The following is a 22,500-nucleotide window of genomic DNA, read 5'->3' as shown; positions in this document are numbered from 1 at the left end:
GTTTGTATGATTTTGTTGTCAGCACATTCAACTATGTAAAGAAAAAAGTATTTAATAAGAATATTTAATTCATTCAGATCTAGGATGTGTTATTTTAGTGTTCCATTTATTTTTTTGAGCAGTGTATATTTGAGATTCAAATAGCCACCCTTTGCCTTGATGACAGCTTTGCACACACTTGGCATTCTCTCAACCATCTTCCTGGGGTAGTCACCAGGAATGCATTTCAATTAACAGGTGTGCCTTGTTAATTTATGGAATTTCTTTCCTTCTTAATGCATTTGAGCAAATCAGTTGTGTTGTGACAAGGTAGGGGGGTATACAGAAGATAGCTCAATTTTGGTAAAAGAACAAGTCCATATTATTGCAAGAACAGCTCAAATAAGGAAAGAGAAACAACAGTCCATCATTACTTTAAGACATGAAGGTCAGTTAATACAGAACATGGGACAAGAAACACAAGCAATTTACATTAGACCGGTGGAAATTTGTCCTTTGGTCTGAAGACCAAATTGGAGATTTTTGGTTCCAACCGCCATGTCTTTGTGAGACGCGGTGTGGGTGAATGGATGATCTCCGCATGTGTGGTTCCCACCGTAAAGCATGGAGGAGGAGGTGCAATGGTATGGGGATGCTTTGCTGGTGACACTGTCTGATTTATTTAGAATTCGAGGCCAACTTAACAAGCATGGCTACCACAGCACTCTGCAGCGATACGCCATCTCATCTGGTTTGCACTTAGTGGAACTATCATTTGTTTTTCAACAGGAAAATGACCCAACACACCTCCAGGCTGTGTAAGGGCTATTTTACCAAGAAGGTGAGTGATGGAGTGCTGCATCAGATGACCTGGCCTCCACAATCCCCTGGCCTCAACTAAATTGAAATGGTTTGGGATGAGTTGGACTGCAGAGTGAAGAAAAAGCAGCCAACAAGTGCTCAGCATATGTGGGAACTCCTTCAAGACTGTTGGAAAAGCATTCCAGGTGAAGCTGGTTGATAAAATGCCAAAAGTGTGCAAAGCTGTCAACAAGGCAAAGGGTGGCTATTTGTAGAATCTCAAATACAAAATATATTTTGATTTGCTTAACACTTTTTGGGTTACTGTCATGCCTACTCCAGCTCTTCCCCTCTGGCGCGCGAGGGCTCCCCAGCATTACGCACAACTGCCGTCCCCAGTCACGTGCATCAGCGATTATTGGACTCACCTGGACTCAATCAGGTGAGTCCTGGTGATTATTGGACTTACCCCGCTCTGTTCCCAACATCAGCATTGACTGTCATATGTCCTTGTTTACCCGTGTGCCGACGATGTTCCTGTCTTGTTCCAAGTCTGTTCCGATTAAATGTTTGACTCCCCGTACGTGCTTCTCGACATCCGCGTCGGTCCATACAGTTACTGCATGATTCCATGTGTGTTATTTCATAGTTTTGATGTCTTCACTATTACTCTACAATGTAGAAAATAAAGAAAACCTTGGAGTAGGTGTTCTAAAACTTGTGTAGATATACAGTCGTGGCCAAAAGTTTTGAGAATGACACAAATATTAATTTTCAAAGTCTGCTGCCTCAATTTGTATGATGGCAATTTGCATATATTCCAGAATGTTATGAAGAGTGATCAGATGAACTGCAAAGTCCCTCTGCCATGCAAATGAACTGAATCCCCCAAAAACATTTCCACTGAAACTGACATCCTGTCAGTGATTTTCTCGTTAACACAGGTGTGAGTGTTGACGAGGACAACGCTGGAGATCACTCTGTCATGCTGATTGAGTTCGAATAACAGACTGGAAGTTTCAAAAGGAGGGTCATTGTTCTTCCTCTGTCAACCGTGGTTACCTGCAAGGAAACACGTGCCGTCATCATTGCTTTGCATAAAAAGGGCTTCACAGGCAAGGATATTGCTGCCAGTAAGATTGCACCTAAATCAACCATTTATCGGATCATCAAGAACTTCAAGGAGAGCGGTTCAATTGTTGTGAAGAAGGCTTCAGGGCGCCCAAGAAAGTCCAGCAAGTGCCAGGACCGTCTCCTAAAGTTGATTCAGCTGCGGGATCGGGGCACCACCAGTACAGAGCTTGCTCGGGAATGGCAGCAGGCAGGTGTCAGTGCATCTGCACGCACAGTGAGGCAAAGACTTTTGGAGGATGGCCTGGTGTCAAGAAGGGCAGCAAAGAAGCCACTTCTCTCCAGGAAAAACATCAGGGACAGACTGATATTCTGCAAAAGGTACAGGGATTAGACTGCTGAGGACTGGGGTAAAGTCATTTTCTCTGATGAATCCCCTTTCCGATTGTTTGGGTCATCCGGGAAAAAAGCTTGTCCGAAGAAGACAAGGTGAGCGTTACCATCAGTCCTGTGTCATGCAAACAGTAAAGCATCCTGAGACCATTCATGTGTGGGGTTGCTTCTCAGCAAAGGGAGTTGCTCACTCACAATTTTGCCTTAGGAACACAGGCATGAATAAAGAATGGTACCAACACATCCTCCGAGTGCAACTTCTCCCAACCATCCAGGAACAGTTTGGTGCATGATGGAGCACCTTGCCATAAAGCAAAAGTGATAACTAAGTGGTCCGGGGAACAAACCATCGATATTTTGGGTCCATGGCCAGGGAACGCCCCAGACCTTAATCCCATTGAGAACTTGTGGTCAATCCTCAAGAGGCGGGTGGACAAACAAAAATACACAAACTCCAAGCATTGATTATGCAAGAATGGGCTGCCATCAGTCAGGATGTGGCCCAGAAGTTAATTTACAGCATGCCTGGGTGGATTGCAGAGGTCTTGAAAAAGAAGGGTCAAAACTGCAAATATTGACTCTTTGCATCAACTTCATGTAATTGTAAATAAAAGCCTGACACTTATGAAATGCTTGTAATTATACTTCAGTATTCCATAGTAACATCTGACAAAAATATCTAAAGACACCAAAGCAGCAAACCTTGTGGAAATTCATATTTGTGTCATTCTCAAAACTTTTGGCCACAACTGTACATACACAGCTGAAGTCAGAAGATTGCATACACCTTAGCCAAATACATTTAAACTCAGTTTTTCACAATTCCTGACATTTAATCCTAGTAAAAAGTTAGGATCACCAGTTTATTTCAAGAATGTGAAATGTCAGGAATGTCAGAGAATTATTTATTTCAGCTTTAATTTATTTATTTTATTTAATCACATTCCCAGTGGGTCAGAAGTTTACATTGTGGGGTACAGCAGGTCAGCCACCAGGGGGGTACTCGCCGAGGCCTGGTGACAGACGGAGTATACATCATGGCTCCATCTGCTGGACGTGCCAGGTATCGACGGGCTCTCCAGGCCAGGACTAAATGGGGCTGATTGGGAGTAATCAAGGGCTGATTGCTCACCAGCTGTGCAAGGCCCATAAAGCTGCCAGAACGGCAGCACACAAGGGGAGTGGGGGGGAAGAAAGGTCTCCTGTACAGTTGGGGACGTTGGCATTGGCATGAGGGGGAGTTCAGTTTTTGTGCTGGATACAGGATACAGTAAGACCCGGAGCCCAGAAGACGGTATCCCGGAGAGGGTCTCATGGGGGAGACCTATCCTTTATCTTTTTGATTTATTATTTAAATAAACACCCTCAAAACTGAGCTAATCATACTCTGTCCGTGTCTGATCTGTGTAAACGTCTTGACCCAACCCCTTGGTCTGCCACAACATACACACAATTTGTATTTGGTAGCATTGCCTTTAAATTGTTTAACTTAGGTCAAACGTTTAGTGTAACCTTCCACAAGCTCCCACAATAAGTTGTGTGAACATGCTTGTTCAATGAACCATAAACAATTAATGAACATGCACCTGTAGAAAGGTTGTTAAGACACTAACAGCTTACAGATGGTAGGCAATTAAGGTCACAGTTAGGACACTAAAGAGGCCTTTCTACTGACTCTGAAAAACACAAAAAGAAAGATGCCCAGGGTCCCTGCTCATCTGCGTGAACATGCCTTAGGCACGCTGCAAGGAGGCATGAGGACTGCAGATGTGGCCAGGACAATAAATTGCAATGTTCGTACTGTGAGACGCCTAAGACAGCACTACAGGGAGACAAGACGGACAGCTGATCGTCCTTACAGTGGCAGACCACGTGTAACAACACCTGCACAGGATCGGTACATCCGAACAGCACACCTGCGGGACAGGTACAGGATAGAAACAACAACTGCCCGAGTTACACCAGGAACGCACAATCCCTCTATTAGTGCTTGGACTGTCAGCAATAGGCTGAGAGAGGCTGGACTGGCAGGTCCTCACCAGACATCATAGGCAACAACATTGCCTATGTGCACAAACCCACCGTCGCTGGACCAGACAGGACTGGCTCTTCACAGTGGTCTTCACTGACGAGTCGCGGTTTTGTCTCACCAGGGGCGATGGTCGGATTCAAGCTTATCGTCGAAGGAATGAGCATTACACCGAGGCTTGTACTCTGGAGCAGGGTTGATTTGGAGGTGGAGGGTCCATCATGGTCTGAGGCGGTGTGTCATAGCATCATCGGACTGAGCTTGTTGTCATTGCAGGCAATCTCAACGCTGTGCGTAACAGGGAAGACATCCTCCTCCCTCATGTGGTACCCTTCTTGCAGGCTTCTCCTGACCTGACCCTCCAGCATGACAATGCCACCAGCCATACTGCTCGATCTGTGCATGATTTCCTGCAAGATAGGAATGTCAGTGTTCTGCCATGGCCAGCGAAGAGCACGGACTTCAATCCCATTGAGCACGTCTTGGACCTGTTGGATCGGAGGGTGAGGGGATAGGGCCATCCCCCCATAAATGTCCAGAAACTTGCAGGTGCCATGGTGGAAGAGTGGGGTAACATCTCACAGCAAGAACTGGCAAATCTGGTGCGGTCCATGAGGAGGAGATGCACTGCAGTACTTAATACAGCTGGTGGCCAAACCAGATACTAACTGTTACTTTTATTCCATTTCTGTTAGTCACATGTCTGTGGAACTTGTTCAGTTTGTCTCAGTTATTGAATCTTGTTATGTTCATACAAATATTTGTTAAGTTTGCTGAAAATAAACACAGTTGACAATGAGAGGATGTTTCTTTTTTTGTTGAGTTTATATTGAAGCTTCCATCAGTGTAACTGTCTGTGTCATTTCCAATCACCCATATATATATATATATATATATATATATATATACACACAGTATATATATATATATATATATATATATATTTCCTTTTTCGGAAAGTATTCAGACCCCTTGAATTTTCACATTTTGTTCGGTTACAGCCTTATTCTAAAATGGATTAAATAGTTTTCCCCTTCATCAATCTACACACGATACCTCATAATGGCAAAGCAAAAACAGGTTTTTGGAAAATCTGAAATATTACATAAGTATTCAGACACTTTACTCAGTACTCTATTGAAGCATCTTTGGCAGCGATTACAGCATTGAGTCTTCTTGGGTATGGCGCTACAAGCTTGGCACACCTGCACTTGGGGAGTTTTTCCCATTCTTCTCTGCAGATCCTCTCAAGCTTTGTCAGGTTGAATGGGGAGTGTTGCAGCATAGCTATTTTCAGGTCTCTCGGGGATGTTCAATCGGGGAAGTCTGGGCTCTGGCTGGGCCACTCAAGGACATTCAGAGACTTGTCCCGAAACGAATCCTGCGTCGTGTTGGCTGTGTGATTTGGGTTGTTGTCCTGTTGGAAGGTCAACAATCGCCCTAGTCTTAGGTCCTTAGTACAAGCTCTGGATAATGTTTTCATCAAGGATCTCTATGTACTTTGCTCCCTTCATCTTCCCATTGATCCTGACTAGTCTCCCAGTCCCTGAAGCTTAAAATCATCCCCACAGCATGATGCTGCCACCACCATGCTTCACCGTAGGGATGGTGTCAGGTTTCCTCCAGACGTGGCATTCAGGTCAAAGAGTTCAATCCTGGTTTCATCAGAACAGAGAATCTTGTTTCTCATGGTCTGAGAGTCCTTTAGGTGCCTTTTGGCAAACTCCAAGCGGGCTGTCATGTGCCTTTTACTGAGGAGTGGCTTCCACCTGATTGGTGGAGTGCTGCAGAGATGGTTGTCCTTCTGGAACGTTCTCCCATCTCCACAGAGAAAGCCTGTAGCTCTGTCAGAGTGACCATCAGGTTCTTGGTCATCTGCCTGACCAAGGCCCTTCTCCCCCGATTGCTCAGTTTAGCCATTTAAGAATGATGGAGGCCACTGTGTTCTTTGTGGACCTTCAGTGCTGCAGAAATGTTTTGGTACTCTTCCCCACATCTGTGACTTGACACAATCCTGTCTCGTAACTCTAAGGGCAATTGACCTCATGGTTTTGTTTTTGCTCTGACAAAATGTCAACTGTGGGACCTTACATAGACAGGTGTGTGCCTTTCCAAATCATGTCCAATCAATTGAATTTACCACAGGTGGACTCCAATCAAGTTGTAGAAACATGTCAAGGATGATCAGTGGCAACAGGATACACCTAAACTCAATTACGAGTCTGGGTAAGGGGATAGGGTGTTTGGAATTAGCTTTGTTTGGTTGCATGCCAATTCTCCACCCTTGCAAACTTTCTCACATGGACTTAACAATGTTAGAAATTCACTCCTGCAAACACCAATCATATGCTTTTAACCTTTTAGGAACACTAGATGTATAGGTAATTACTAATAATGCTTACATTACTTATTTTATTGATTTCCCACCCTTTTATAAGTCAGAACACAAAACAATGTGTCTCTGGCTCCAACCAGTGGCTGGCTGTGTCATTACAATCCATTTTTTCATCTCTTTGCCACGTCAAAGGGGCGGACCATAGAAAAGCAGCCTGCGACACAGACATTGCTGGATTCCTATTGAGCAGGCGGTTCTATATATACTGTAACTTTTATAGCTGTACGATAAAGAACTTGACCTACACAAAGCCTCAAATAAGTAAAGATGTAATTTTGTGCGGAAGTAACTTTTTAAAAACGTTTTACTATTAGCCCCACCCCCCCAATAGGTCCACGGGCGATGCAATCTGCACACTGCCCTATCCCATCTGGACAAGACGAAAACCTATTTAAGAATGCTGTTCATTGACTATAGCTCAGCATTCAACACCATATTACCCTCCAAAATCATCATTAATCTTGAGGCCCTGGGTCTTAATCCCGTCCTGTGCAATTGGGTCCAGGACTTCCTGACAGGCCGCCCCTAGGTGGTGAAGGTAGGAAACAACATCTCCACTTCGCTGATCCTCAACACTGGGGCCCCACAAGCGTGCATGCTCAGCCCCCTCCTGTACTCCCTGTTCACCCATGACTGCATGGCCATGCACGCCACCAACTCAATCATCAAGTTTACAGATGACACACCATTAGCAGGCTTGTTTACCAACAACAACGAGACAGCCTACAGGGAGGAGGTTTGGGCCCTCGGAGTGCGGTGTCAGGAAAACAACCTCTCACTCAAAGTCAACAAAACAAAGGAGATGATCGTGGTCTTCAGGAGCACCCCTCTATCCACATCGATGGGACAGCAGTGGAGAGTTTTAAGTTCCTCAGTGTGCACATCACGGACAAACCAAAATGGTCCACCCACAAAGACAGTGTGGTGAAGAAGGCGCAATATCTGACCAAAACAATTTGAAATGGACAAAATGTTGATTTAGACGTTTGCAAATTTCACACATTTTGACGATCACTAATGTCATAATATTTTGGGTAAAGTAATAAAGTAGTTGAAATATTTTGGGTAAATTGTCATAAAACTGATTGTCATATTTCTATATATAGTTACTAAGTATGAAAATACTTGTTCATTCACATCATGAATTCACTATGATATTTGTATATGGATTATGTACTGGACCATATCAAAACCAAAAGCATTCTGGGGTGGGGGGACACTACTACATTGTTCAGAATATCACCTTCTTGCTAGACTGGAAAAGTGTTTTGTGTGCTTAAAATCCTCATATGAGGTCGGTAGGACACTTGCCTCGGTGGCAGCCGAGCTTCCCTTGAGGTCCCGGGAGACAAAGAGGTTGACGATAGGCCTGCTGATTCTCTGCATGGCCAGGATCAGGGCCAGGGGCCACCAGAAACTCAGCATCTTCTTGATGGTAGCGTCACCCTGCGGCCGATGGGGAAAGAGGGAGGGAGGCATGGGAGAAAGTGATGAGCATTCCCAAATGCAGCTGTGCAATTAAGTAATTCCATTGTAACTAAAGTTCCATCATATGGTGGAATATTAAGTCATATTATATTGTAACTAAAGTTCTATCTCAGGGAACCCTGTGCATATTGCCACGTTACTGGTACCCTCAAATCAAATCACTCAATTCTATTTGTCACATACCTGTATTAAGCAGATGTTATTGCAGGTGTAACAAAATGCTTGTGTTTCTAGCTCCAACAGTGCAGTACTATCTAACAAGTATACAGTATCTATTGTTGTTTAAGATAGTGCCGACAGAGAGCGCTGCCTCACTTCTAGTCTTTAGGAAACTTTGCAGCAATTCGTTTTTGTATGTATTATTTCTTACATTGTTAGCCCAGAAAATCTTAAGTGATATTACACACAGCCGGGAAGAACTATTGGATATCAGAGCGGCGTCAACTGACCAGCACTACGACCAGTATGACTTTCCCGAAGCAGATCCTTTGTCAGAACCACCCAGGGCATTTGAACTCATTCCAGAGGCTGACCAAAAAACAACGCCGCCGGAGAAGAGGTAGACAGAGCGGTCTTCTGGTCAGACTTCGGAGGTGGGCACACCACCCACCACTTCCAAGTATATTACGTGATAATGTCCAGTCTCTAGATAACAAGGTAGACGAATTTAGGGAAAGGGTTGCTTTCCATAGAGACATCAGGGATTGAAACATACTCTGTTTCACGGAAACATGGCTCTCTCTGGATATGCTGTCAGAGTCGGTACAGCCACCTGGATTCTTTGTGAGTCGCAATGACAGGAATAAATATCTCTCCGGGAAGAAGAAGGTCAGGGCTGTATGTTTCATGATTAACGACTCATGGTGTATTTGTAACAACATACAGGAACTCAAGTCCTTTTGTTCACCTGACCTAGAATTCCTCAAAATCAAATGCCGACTGTATTATTCTCCTCTGTTATAGTCACAGCCATGTATATCTCCCCTCAAGCCGATAACACAACGGCCCTCTATGAAATTCGATGGACTTAATGCAAACTGGAAACCATTTATCCTGAGGCTACATTTAATGTAGCTGGGGATTTTAACAAAGCAGATTTGAGAACAAGGCTACCTAAATTCAATCAGCATACTAGCTGTAGTACTCGCTCTGGAAAAACTCTGGATCACTACTACTCTAACTTGCATACAAGGCCCTCCCCTGCCCTCGTTTTGGCAAATCTGTGCATAGGAGATGTTGTACCTACTGTGACTATTAAAACCTACCCTAACCAGAAACCGTGGATAGATGGCGACATTTGCGCAAAACTGAAAGCACGAACCACCACATTTAACCATGGAAAGGTGACTGGGAATATGTCCGAATACAAACTGTGTAGTTATTCTCTCCGCAAGGCAATCAAACAAGCGAAATGTCAGTATAGAGACAAAGTGGAGTCGCAATTCAACAGCTTAGACAAGAGAAGTACAGTGGTTCGTCCTTTAAAAGTTGCAGCGTACTGCGGCGCAGCTTGCATGGTGCCGCAGAATTCTATGGCACATTATTTAAGTGTGAACCACTGGTACCATTAATGCTAGTTAGTGCTAGTTTGACCACCACAGGGCATCTTTGAGAAGCATTTGATAGCCTTCTATAGTGGCAATACTAGATCATTTAAAACCTGTTTTTGTAAGAACATAGTATATGGGACTGATTTAAAGAAATGTTGCTTAACATTATGGGGTTTCTATTCCAAGAAAAAAAAAAAAAAGAAAACTCTGGGATAGGCTGTCCTTGTAAATAAGAATGTGTTCTTACATGACTTGCCTAGTTAAATAAAGGTTACACTAAGAGCATAACATTTCTACACCCCCAATTTTCTAATTCTAGTTTAATCAATACCCAAACCGAAATTCAGTGAATCTCATTGATTTATCAAGACCAGTCCCCATGCTTGTCACAGAGCAGAGCGAAATGGTGCTACAATAGTTGTAGGCTATTGCTTATAACTTATGCTCTTTAAATAAATAAAACCTACACCACTTTTAACATCACATTACTCAACACTAGTGAGACTCATGTCGCCTACAGTATATTGAAAAATATGACGTGACTCTCCGCCAATAATTACATATGGAGGATATTTCTGTAATTCAGTGATATTTATTCCCATAGTAATTCATTATGGATCCATAACTAAATAAACATTGAGTATTTTTATCATTATTTTATTAACAAAAGCATAAAGATGCCATTGTTAGTTACATTGTTTTAGTTTGAACGTGCAGACTGGCACTAAGAACAGAACAGTGGGAACGTATCCCTAGTCAGCGCCATTATTAGTGCAAAGCCCCTTAAAGTGTTGCCAGTGTGGCGGGGACATGCTTCAAGATGGCCACCATTGTTCCTGTACCCAAGGCAAAGGTAACTGAACTAAATGACTTATCGCCCCGTAGCACTCACTTCTGTCATCATGAAGTGCTTTGAGAGACTAGTCAAGGATCATATCACCTCCACCTTACCTGTCACCCTAGACCCACTTCAACTTGCTTACTGCCCCAATAGGTCCACAGACAATACAATCGCCATAACACTGCACACTGCCCTATCCCATCTGGACAAGAGGAATATCTATATAAGAATGCTGTCCAATGACTATAGCTCAGCATACAACACCATAGTACCCTCCAAGCTCATCATCAAGCTCGATGCTCTGGGTCTCAACCCCGCCCTGTGCAATTGGGTACAGGACTTCTTGACGGGCCACCCCAAACTTCGCTGATTCTCAACACTGGGGCCCCACAAGGATGTGTGCTCAGCTCCCTCCTGTACACCATGTTCACCCATGACTGCCTGGCCATACACACCTTCAACTCAATCATCAAGTTTGCAGACAACACAACAGTAGTAGGCTTGATTACCAACAACAAGACAACCTAAAGGAAGGAGATGAGGGCCCTCGGAGCTGTTTCCTTTGAAGATGTTTATATGATTTTGGTAATCCGAATGACTTGGAATCTTCTTATTGTTGTGTTTTTTAGATACACACACATCATTCAGACATTTGTGTTACTGTCGACAATAAAAAGTCCTCAGAAACATGCGTATTCTCCCTTCGGATGATGATAACACTCTGACCTGAGTGTGTGCAGTGTCCAGATGCGCATTTCCAAGCGCTCTGATTGGTTGGGAATGGCAGGGCTATGATGGGTGAGGGATAATTAAGGTAGGATGAGCAGCCAAACTAACGAGACTTAAGGGAAACTGAAGGGACTGTGAGGGGAAGTTAAGTAGTGAGGAGAGGAGCAGGATGGCATTTTTTACTATTCTATTCTATCTTTCCATTTTAATTTACCTTGGGGATTATAAAAGTCATATTGAAATTAATTGGATATTCTACTAATTATATCACTGATGAACCAACAGTCAATGAACTGAATGACCCGCTGTTTATAATGTGTCACTGCTGTCACGCCCTGGCCAGAGCCCTTTATTCTCTATTTTGGTTAGGCCAGGGTGTGACTAGGGTGGGCATTCTAGTTTATTTCTATGTTTTCTATTTCTGTGTGTTTGGCCGGGTGTGGTTCTCAAAGGCAGCTGTCTATCGTTGTCTCTGATACTTAGGCAGCTTTTTCCCACTTGTGTTTTGTGGGTAGCTGTTTTGTGTTTCACCAGACAGAACTGTTTTGTTCCACTGTTATTTTGTTTCAGTGTTCAGTTTGAATAAATAATCATGAACACGTACAACGCTGTGCTTTGGTCCTCTTCTTCAGACGAGCATTACAGAACTACCCACCATCAAAGGACCAAGCAGCGTGGTAAGGAGGACTGGACATGGGAGGACATCCTGGACGGCAAAGGATCCTACACGTGGGAGGAGATCCTGGCCGGAAAAGATCGCCTGCAATGGGAGCAGCTCGAAGCAGCAAGGAAGGCGGAGGCAGCTGGGCCAAGGATTACACGGGGACAAGGCTGGCACTAAAGACTGGGAGGCCACTCCCAATTTTTTTGGGGGGGGGAGGCACACAGGGAGATTGGCTGAGCCAGGTTGGAGACCTGAGCCAACTCCCTGTGCTTACCATGGCGGGCGTCGTACTGGTCAGGCACCGGGTTATGCGGTGCACCGGGTTATACGCGTTCTTAGCCAGGTGCGCTACATCCCAGCTCCCCTGGTGAGCATCCAGCCAGGAGGGATTGTGCCTGCCCTGCTCTCCAGACCTCCAGTACGTCTCTACGGCCCAGGATATCCTGCGCCGGCTCTGCGCACTGTGTCTCCAGTGCGTCTGCACAGCCCAGTGCGTCCTGTGCCTGCGCCCCGCACGTGCCAGGCCAAAGTCACCATCCAGCCAGGACGGGTTGTGCAGGCTCTTAGCTCGAGACCTCCAGTGTGCCTCCATGGCCCAGTGTATCCGGTGTCTCTGCCAAGGACAGGGCCTCCTGTATGTCCCTCCGGCCTGGTGAGTCCTGTTTCTGCACCCAAAATTAATCCTCTTGTATGTCTCCCCAGCCTGGTGAGCCCTGTGGCAGCTCCACGTACCAGACTGCCCATATGTCTCCTCCCTCCAGTTATGATCCATGGCAAGAAGCCTCCAGTGATGATCCATGGCACAAAGCCTCCAGTGATGATCCATGGCACAAAGCCTCCAGTGATGATCCATGGCACAAAGCCTCCAGTGATGATCCATGGCACAAAGCCTCCAGTGATGATCCATGGCACAAAGCCTCCAGTGATGATCCATGGCATGATCTCCGGAGCCTCCAGCGACGGCCTCCAGTCCGGTCCGGAGCCTCCAGTGACGGTCTCCAGGGCCCGCAACGAGGGTGCCCAGTCCAGGGCCCTCAACGAGGTTTTGCGGCCGGAGTACGCACCTTTTGGGGGGGGGGGGGGGGGTTTCTTTATTTCTATGTTTTCTATTTCTGTGTTTTTGGCCGGGTGTGGTTCTCAATCAGAGGCAGCTGTCTATCGTTGTCTCTGATTGAGAATCATACTTAGGCAGCTTTTCCCACCTGTGTTTTGTGGGTAGTTTTGTTCCACTTCGTTATTTGGTTCAGTGTTCAGTTTGAACACGTACCACGCTTTGGTCCTCTTCTTCAGACGAGCATATCAACTGCCTTCAATCACACCCATAGAGCATTGACATGCAATGTGACTTACTGTAAAGATTTAACAGATCATGCATCCTCAGGTAGTTAATTTATATAGAAGCTCTACACTGTTAACTTTGACACCTGGGGTATGTTCAGTGAGGTGAAATGTTCAGAATGTTTTAGATTGAAATGTAATACATAGAGTTGACACAATTCTACATAAAGGATAATCTGTTCTACACAAAGCATTTCTAACATCCAAACAGACCAATGTAGAAATAAAGTTAATCTCCTGACCCCATCTGACCTGAGATAACCTACCCCCACTTCAGGCCCGCTGGACTCTGGGATGTTGTCGTGGATGTTGCGGTAGTAGCCCAGTCCTACAATAGTGAAGCGCACCAGGGCCCCCATGTAGAGGGACAAGATGGGGATCAACATAGGCTCCAGACACTCCAAATGACTGTGAAGCAAGATGGCCACAAAGACAATCTGGAGGGAAAGATGGATAGAGAGAGAGAGAGGATGGTAGGAAGTGCAGAAAGAAGAGGCAGATAAAATGTTGGTGTGGTTTTAAGAGGAAGACAAAGAGAAAGGCAGACATGTTGACATGTCCTAACCAGAGAATCAGAATGACACATTCACTTTTGATCACTGTACAACTTCTCTAGGCCATCTCAAGTAGAAGGATCTGCTAATATAAGTCCTTAATTTTAAGTTGCAATGATAAAATAAGGATTTTTTTACTTGAGGCACACAGAGTCAAGCAAATGCAAATAGTAAAAACAAATACTACTAGATTACACAATGCGGTACAAAATTAACTAATGCCCATACTTCTCCCTATACTCTGCTTTGCACCCTCCTGAATCACTATGACAATATGTATATTAAATGCAATTCATGAATAGACCCATTGATAACTGATTCTTACCTGAGCTATGACATCAGAGACGGAGGCACAGCCCACTAATAGGCTGTGTTTGTGCTTCAGTAGAATACCGGCATGTGTCCAGGCCTGAAACAGAGGACAAACAGACCATGGATCATTTTTTATTATTCATCGTTATCTATTTCAATAGGGACAGATACAGTATATAATAATGCATCAAATTAATTGTAACAACAATGACAAACATTGTATTAATTACAACAAGTAGTCAACGAATAGCTGTAGGAGCCGATATTCACTAAGTGGTCCACCAACAATGCAAGACAACTAGACTCTTTTCAAACTGGCTCATCATAATGCGCTTGCTTTCTTAAAGAATTACTCAATTTCTAGTCAGCTAAAAACACTCAAAACATAGGGGCTGTTGTTTGAATTTAGGCTAAGTCATTTCCACAAAGGGCCTGCGTTTTACATGTAGCTCCTATTTTGTGTGTGTGCTTGGTTTACCTTCAATGGTCCAATGCAGCTGTTTTTATCGCAATATCGAATCATTTCTGGGTAACAATTAAGTACCTTACTGTGATTGTTTTCCATTAAAATTAGCAATTTCTCAAGGAATTAGGACTGTCTGGGAGCGGTGATGTCACCAGGCAGGTCAAAACTCCATCCCACAAAAACAGGCTGAAATTTCAGGCGTTTTTTCCAAACAGCTCTTACAGTAAAAGGTATTCCTAATGTTCTGTACACTCAGTGTATATAAAACACTGAGTGGGCCTTTAACAATGGAACCTTATTTATTTGTATTGTGCCTTTCTGACTATATTTTTTCTATAATATAAAACAGCACAGCCACAAACAAAGCAATGCATATAAATAACAAAACACAAACAAATTAACCAATTTGCAAAAACATTTTCTCTCTTGCTTCAGAGGATGTGCTTTGATTTTGTTGCCTGTGTTCTTTAAGTGTGGCATTCTATTTTGAATATTCATAAATACAGTAAGTAAACTGTTACTGTGTTTCACGTAGCATTTTTTCCACAATGCAATGTAATCTACTGTATTCAGTATGTACTTTTGATTAAACAGTAATACTGTGACATTTTTTTACAGGGTAGCACATAAACTAGAACACTTCATCCAGGGTTAAAGAAAAACAGAAATATACTCACACTTTTAGTAAATAACTAATACTACTGGGAAAAATAGGAGATAACAGTACACGTAGACCTACACCAACACTGCTGTTAGATACCCTATACAATGTAACACAGATATGCTAATTAAAAGCTGAAGTGGTTTTAAGATATATTGTATATTTTATCTAGGTAGCACGTTCTCAGCGATAGGTCGGAATGTCAAACAAAACACCACCTCTGTCAAGCACTTCCCAAGCCAGGGACTAAACTAGTAGGGTGAAGTTGCCCCTGGGCGCTGATCTTGGGTCCGTTTAGCATTTCACCCACTAATGATTAAGATTAGGATTGGGAGAAGGAAAGGTGTTCCTAGATCTGTACTTCGGGGAAACCCCAGAGCATTCTGAGTAATAGGTCATAATGTCAGAACACCGCCTCTCTGTCAAGCATTTCCCAAGCTAAAAGGGAACTAGAATCCAGCGGGCAGCAGGCCGCAACTCACCATGGCATCGAGTAGCGGGAACACTGCCAAGTAGAGGAAAGCCCGCCTGGTCTTGTTTCCGACAGAATCGTCCACATGATGAAGCTTATTGATGATGTAGTAGCCCAATTCTGTGTAGGCTAATGGGACAAGGAAATGGAGATAAATGTCAGAGCACTTCAGGGGCTTCAGTCATTAACAGACCAATGATTTATCGTCACTAGGGGAATAAAAAGATTCCCCAGGAATGGTTTGCAGTCAGCTGAAAACAGGTTACTCAGGAATGTGCAGCAGAGTGAGCGTTGCAGATATACACTAAGAAAATAGGGTTTCTTAGGGAAGGGTCATGGTTCTATATGGAACCATAATGACTCAAGTAACAGTTTGCTTGGTGTAAGGGAATTGGGCATTCCATGGTTATGTGCTTTACCGTATTTCCGCAGAATAGGCAGGTAATAATGATACATAGCACTTCAAACTGAGATCTAGCACTTTAACTGATATACAAGGACCATGGTTAAAAACTTGTTTTTAACTTGAATCGTTGTCAATTCCGCAAAGCAGGGCACCGCTGTTGAATGATTAAGAGAAAATGTGAAAATCCTTACTATAAGTGACCCTGCATATAACACACTTTCTGTCCAGTCAGTTCTTGTGAGTATGACTAAGATAGAGGCAAAAGGCCAAATCATGCAACTCAAGGCACTATTCTGCCCACTTTATCAACCTACAATGACAGCTATTTTGAGAAAACAATCACTTATATCTATTTGTTCACAAGAGTTAAGATTATTTGGTTTATTTTAAGGGCTTTACTTTCTTGAGTCTGTAGTTATGTCAGATATAGGTAGGTGTATGTTTTACAAGAGTCTGGTATAGTGGCAGCACTGCAGACTGAACCACTTCCAGTATAGGCCTACACCCTTGGCCACGGCAGTTTGAGCCCTGCCTGTGCCAGTTTCCTGTCTGTTGCCTTCTTTCTGCTACCACCCCCTCCACTTTCCCACTGTTCTTGAAATGCAGAACATAAATATTTGTGGCATCAATATGAGTCAGAAACATTTATTCTAGTGTCAGAATTGACTACATGGTGTAAATAGGATAATTTGAGTCATAAAGACATTTTCGTCCAAACTGAGATAATTAGAAATATGGGTATGTCCAGTGTTGCCAACTTAGTGCCTTTGTCGCTATATTTAGCGAGTATTCAGACCCTTCTAGTGACACTTTTTTTTTAAACGACGAGCAACAAATCTAATGACTTTTTCTGGTGTTATTGAAGACTTTTGGAGACCGACGTGAAAGCACGTATCGTTCTTACTCTTCTCAACGAGCAGCGAGTGCTGCCATGGGCCCCACCCCGTCCCAAAGCACTCACAGGAGTCCCAGTCCTCACGCAGGAGATGTTCCCCCCTCCTCGTCCAGACTGCAAATGAATCGCGCATATGCGGGAAGCCGTCGCTGGCTGATCCCGCCAGGGCGGGATGTAAATGTAAAAAACAAGAAAATTAAATAAGAAACTAAGTAACTCTGCCAGTGTCTCTTTTGGGTCACTTTTGCCGGTCCCAAGCCCGGAAAAAGGAGGAGGGTTGGAATTGTGACATAAAAAAAACAAGAATGACAGAAGAAAGTTCATTTGTAGTTCTAAACATATTTAGGGTGTTTTTTACTCACTTTTTGTCTCTCCCACGACGTTATTCCTCTCTCCTACAGCGTCCATCACAATTACATGCACAAGCCAATTACGCAAATTAGGTGATGATGTCATTTAGCGACTTTTAGGACAGCCAATAGCTACTTTCCTTACTGAGTAGTTGGCAACACTGTATGTCACGGAATGAAGGATACGCCACAGTTTTTGTGGGGGGTTGGGTATGGATTACTTACGTGCCTACTTTTACCTATGATGGTCAATTGCCCACAGACAACACGGTGTATTAATGCACCCTGCTCAGAACCATGTGGACCATGTTGTCAAGTCTACAGCAGCAGTATTGGGGTGCAATGCACATTCCACTCTGTAAATACGAGTAAAAATAGCCATTCATAAAGTTGTTCAATAATCTTTGGCAGATGGCCAGATACAGATTAGTCTACATCTGACGCTAGCTACTACTTCTGCGGGCTGTCAACCAGCAAAGTTGAGACTGGTGTGTTGTTAATGAGTACGTTTTGGTTATAGCTAGCTAGTTAGCTACATTATTTGATCATGCTAGTGAGACAGGCAAGCTATGATACTGTGATGTAACTAGCTAAATATATAGCCTCTCCCTAATGTGTAATGTGATATGTCAGAGAGAAGAAGACTTGCATAGCTAATGTTACACCTGACGACAGGTTTGATAGGATGCAATGTTAGCCAGCTTGCTATCGATTATGTTTAAACTCGAACTGGCTAGCTAGCTTAAATAATCAAGCAAACCTGATGACATGTTTGATTCATGTAGCCAGCTTGTTTCCAATAATGTTTAAACTCGAACTGGCTAGGTAAGATCCCTGCTTAGCTTACTATCTCAAATATTCAAGCAAACCTGACGAGAAGTTCAATGTAGCCAAGTTGTTTTCAATAATGTTTCAAGCTAGCTACAGAAGCTAGCATTAGGAAGCTAGGTGGTAGCTAGCTACCTAGCATTTGAGGCCTTTAGCTAACCCAAAACAACATTCCAACAACATTATTGTGTATTTTCTAGGGCAAAAATAATGATGGCCTATCACTAGACAAGGATGCAGTGGCCAGACACCAGTCCTGTTTCAGAGTAATGGAGGACACTTGAATCAGGTTGGTCATATTTGATCTGGTCAAAGGTGAAAATACTATCACTTCTCTGTCCTGGAATTCACCTATCATAACCACCATTGTTGATATTGTCTTGTATGTTGTAAGGAGGTGCCCCCTTCCACAGTGCCGATGTTCTACTCCTGGGCCTGAGTGAGTAATGTCAACCAATCAGTGCCATACTGGCACATGTCCCTTGTGAATTAGCTGTGAATCATAATCTCTGATTAGCTATGCTCAACCGTGTATTTACTGTTGGCTTCCATGACTGTATGGCGGCAGTCTCTCTCCCTCCCTCTGTTATAGGAGCTTGGTCAGATCTGTAAGTCAGTGGCCAGTATCTGGGACGAGAGGGGCCTGTGCCTGATCTATGCTGCCATGCCCATCAGGCGTTGGCAAACACCTCCGAAGGGACAAAAGGTGATTACTATATAATAACACTATATCACAAGTGTTTAGAAACCCTGGCATGAGAAGAGTGCCATCCTCCTGCATCTCTCATCTGGCTGTAGTTATTGAACTCTACCTGCTGGACCCATGGGTTGAGGCAAACTCTGTCATATCCAGGATGGACTGTCATGCACTCCACCCTTCCTGCCACCTGACTTCACGTGTCCATAACCTGTAATACATTACATAGATGGAAGGGACTTCAACAAGCGCTGGAGACTTGAAGACAGAACCTCACCCAGAGAGCTGTGCATGTCAGTGTCTGGTTAGCGTGCAAATAGACAAATAGAATGCCATGCTACACTGAAGAAAAATATAAATGCAACATGCAACAATTTAAAAGATTTTACAGAGTTACAGTTCAAATGAGGAAATCAGTCAAATTAAATACATTCATTAGGCACATATACCTTTAAAGCAAGGTAAGGGCGTGGTTCAGAAAACCAGTCCGTATCTGATGTGACAACCATTTGGCTAATGCAGTGAGACACATTCCCTTCACATAGAGTTGATCAGGCTGTTGATTGTGGCCTGTGGAGCATTTGTCTCACTCCTCTTCAATGGCTGCACAAAGTTGCTGGATATTGCCGGGAACTGGAACACGCTGGTTGTACACATCGATCCAGAGCATCCCTAGCATGCTCAATGGGGGAAATTTCTGGTGATTATGCAGGCCATGGAAGAACTGGGGCATTTTCAGCTTCCAGGAATTGTGTACAGATCCTTGAGCCATGGGGCCGTGCATTATTATGCTGAAACATAAGGTGATGGCGGTGGATGAATGGCACATCAATGGGCCTCAGGATCTTGTCACGGTATCTCTGTGCACTCAAATTGCCATTGTGTTTGTTGCCCGTAGCTTATGCCTGCAGTGGTCTAAGGCACTGCATCTCAGTGCAAGAGGTGTCAATACAGTCCCTGGTTCGATTCCAGGCTGTATCACATCCGGCCGTGATTGGGAGTCCCATAAGGAGGCGCACAATTGGCACAGCAATATCTGGGTTTGGCCAGGGTAGGCTGTCATTGTAAATAAGAATTTGTTCTTAACTGACTTGCCTACTTAAATAAAAGTTTAAATAAAAAATACAATTAAAAAAACATTCCATAACCCCCCGCCACCAACGTCTGCCATCTGCCTGGTACAGTTGAAACCGGGATATATCCATGAAGAGCACATTTCTCCAGTGTGCCAGTGGCCATCGAAGGTGAGCATTTGTCCACTGAAGTCAGTTACGATGCCAAACTGCAGTCACGTAAAGACCCTGGTGAGGACGAGCACGCAGACGAGCTTCACTGAGACGGTTTCTGACAGTCTGTGCAGAACTTATTAGGAAGTGCAAACCCACAGTTTCATCAGCTGTCCGGGTGGCTGGTCTCAGACGATCCTACAGGTGAAGAAGCCAGATGTGGAGGTCCTGGGCTGGTGTGGTCTGTGGTTATGAGGCCGGTTGTACGTACTGCCAAAACAACATTGGAGGTGGCTTATGGTACCAAAGAGAACATGAAATTCTCCGGGAAGAGCTCTGGAGGATATTCCGGTGTCAGCATGCCAATTGCACACTCCCTCAAAACTTGAGACATCTGTGGCATTGCATTCTGTGACAAAACTGCACATTTTAGAGTGGCCTTTTACTGTCTCTAACACAAGTTGCACCTGTGTAATGATCATGCTGTTTAATCAGCTTCTTGATATGCCACGACTGCCAGGTGGAAGGATTAGCTTGACAAGGGAGAAACACTCACTAACAGGAATGTAAACAAATTTGTGCCAAAAATTTGAGAGAAATAAGCTTTTGGGAACATTTCTGGGATCTTTCATCTCCCTTTTAGCAAGGGTCTGAATACTTATGTAAATAAGTAATTTGATTGTTTTACTTTTTAATTTTTTGCTAATATTTCTGAAAAGCTGTTTTTGCTTTGTCATTATGGGATATTGTGTGTAGATTGAGGAAACAAAGTAATTTAATGCATTTTTAAATAGGGCTGTAGTGTAACAAAATGTGGAAAAGGTGAATTGGTCTGAATTCTTTCCGAATGCACTGTAATCCAGATAGGCCTACCACATACATGCCCTTCGAAGATGGCGCCGATAGACATGGCAGCTCTGCTTTTAGATCTTAAGCAAACTTGAAGAATTTTGTTTTTCTGTCTTATTTCTTACATTATTAGCCCAGAATATTTTTGCGTTGTTACATACAGCCAGAAATAACTTTTGGATACGAAGTGGCGGTAACTTGACCAGAAATACCAATGTCCTGAATTGGATAAATTGGATCCGGAGTGGTCTTCTAGTCCGACTCAGGAGGTGTGCACACCATCCACCACTTCTGAGTATATTACTCACTAATGTTCGGTTACTGGACAATAAAGTAGACGAGCTCAGTGCGAGGATCGCCTTCCAGAGACATCAGGGACTGTAACATACTCTGCTTCACGGAATCATGGCTCTCTCCGGATATACTGTCCCAATCCACATAGCCAGCTGGATTCTCATTTAGGAATAAACAACTCCCTGGGAAGAAGAAAGGCAGTGGTGTATGTTTCATGATTAATTACTCATGGTGTGATTGTGATAACTTACAGGAACTCAAGTCCTTTTGTTCACCCAACCTAGAATGCCTCACAATCCAATGCCAACCATTTTAACTCTCAAGAGAATTCTGTTCGGGGACGCTGGTGAGCAGCAACATGTGAAGACGCGTTCTCTCAATGCTAAGATCCAGGGCGAACAATTTACTATTAATACTTGACCAACACCTCCCCCACCGTGTTCATTTTGTAACATTTAATTTGAAATTGAACCCAATTTACTAATCTGACTTTTTTTTAGGACATTTTTGGCCTTTTAGTCGTAAAATGTCGAGACAACGGCCGCGAGCCACAAAGGAGCAGGCTTCTGCTGAAGCCTCGGGCTCACCTGACACGGACTCTGATCCACCCCGACCTAGACATGGTAATGGCGGCTATCATTAAATCTGAACAGACTGTGCTGACTAAGGTGGAGTCATTATCCACTGACCTATCTGCACAAATAGTTATTCTCGCCACCAAGGTCAACATAAAGATTGACTCCATTAACGAAGACTTGGCAAGACATGACACCCGTCTGACTAGCCTGGAAGATGGGGCAAGTATTACTCTGATAAAGTGGTGACACTGGAAGAGCAAGCCAGTCACCTGGCTGTCATTAGAGGTTGTCAAACTCACTTCCAAGGTTGAGGACCTTGAGAACAGACAGCCACGGGGGAACGGTCACATTTTTGAGAGAGGGACTAGAGACCGTAGGCAGAATGCGGCCTACCCTGTACATAGCTAAACTGCTACAGGAAAGGCCTCGATCATGCCCCCACCCTTGACCGTGCGCACAGAAGCATACAGTCCGCACAGAAGAATGGGGAGCTGCCCAGACCCATAGTAGTAAAATGCCACTACCTTCAGGAGAAGGAGGATGTCTCCTTAAGGCAGCGAGAGCGGCTCCCATCACCCACGATGGCCAGAATATTCGCATTTACCTGGTCTACACGGCGGCAGTCATGAAGAAG

General features: G+C 43.9%; 1 protein-coding gene across 1 annotated transcript in view; it reads right to left on the bottom strand.

Moving 5' to 3' along the window:
- The window catches only part of ankhb (ANKH inorganic pyrophosphate transport regulator b), an 87,864-nt gene that overhangs the window by 29,118 nt on the left and 36,246 nt on the right, over positions 1–22,500 (bottom strand). The window contains exons 3-6 of the mRNA XM_021612594.2: positions 15,754–15,872; positions 14,158–14,241; positions 13,545–13,715; positions 7,980–8,114 (exon numbers count right to left, since the gene is read on the bottom strand). Coding sequence (XP_021468269.1) covers positions 7,980–8,114; positions 13,545–13,715; positions 14,158–14,241; positions 15,754–15,872 — 509 coding nt within the window. The remainder of the gene's footprint in view (positions 1–7,979; positions 8,115–13,544; positions 13,716–14,157; positions 14,242–15,753; positions 15,873–22,500) is intronic.

Source organism: Oncorhynchus mykiss, chromosome 8, assembly GCF_013265735.2.
Source record: "Oncorhynchus mykiss isolate Arlee chromosome 8, USDA_OmykA_1.1, whole genome shotgun sequence".
In the NCBI taxonomy this organism is placed as follows: domain Eukaryota; kingdom Metazoa; phylum Chordata; class Actinopteri; order Salmoniformes; family Salmonidae; genus Oncorhynchus; species Oncorhynchus mykiss.
The sequence above is the reverse complement of the archived record's forward strand: the minus strand, read 5'-3'. Positions and strand labels throughout refer to the sequence as shown.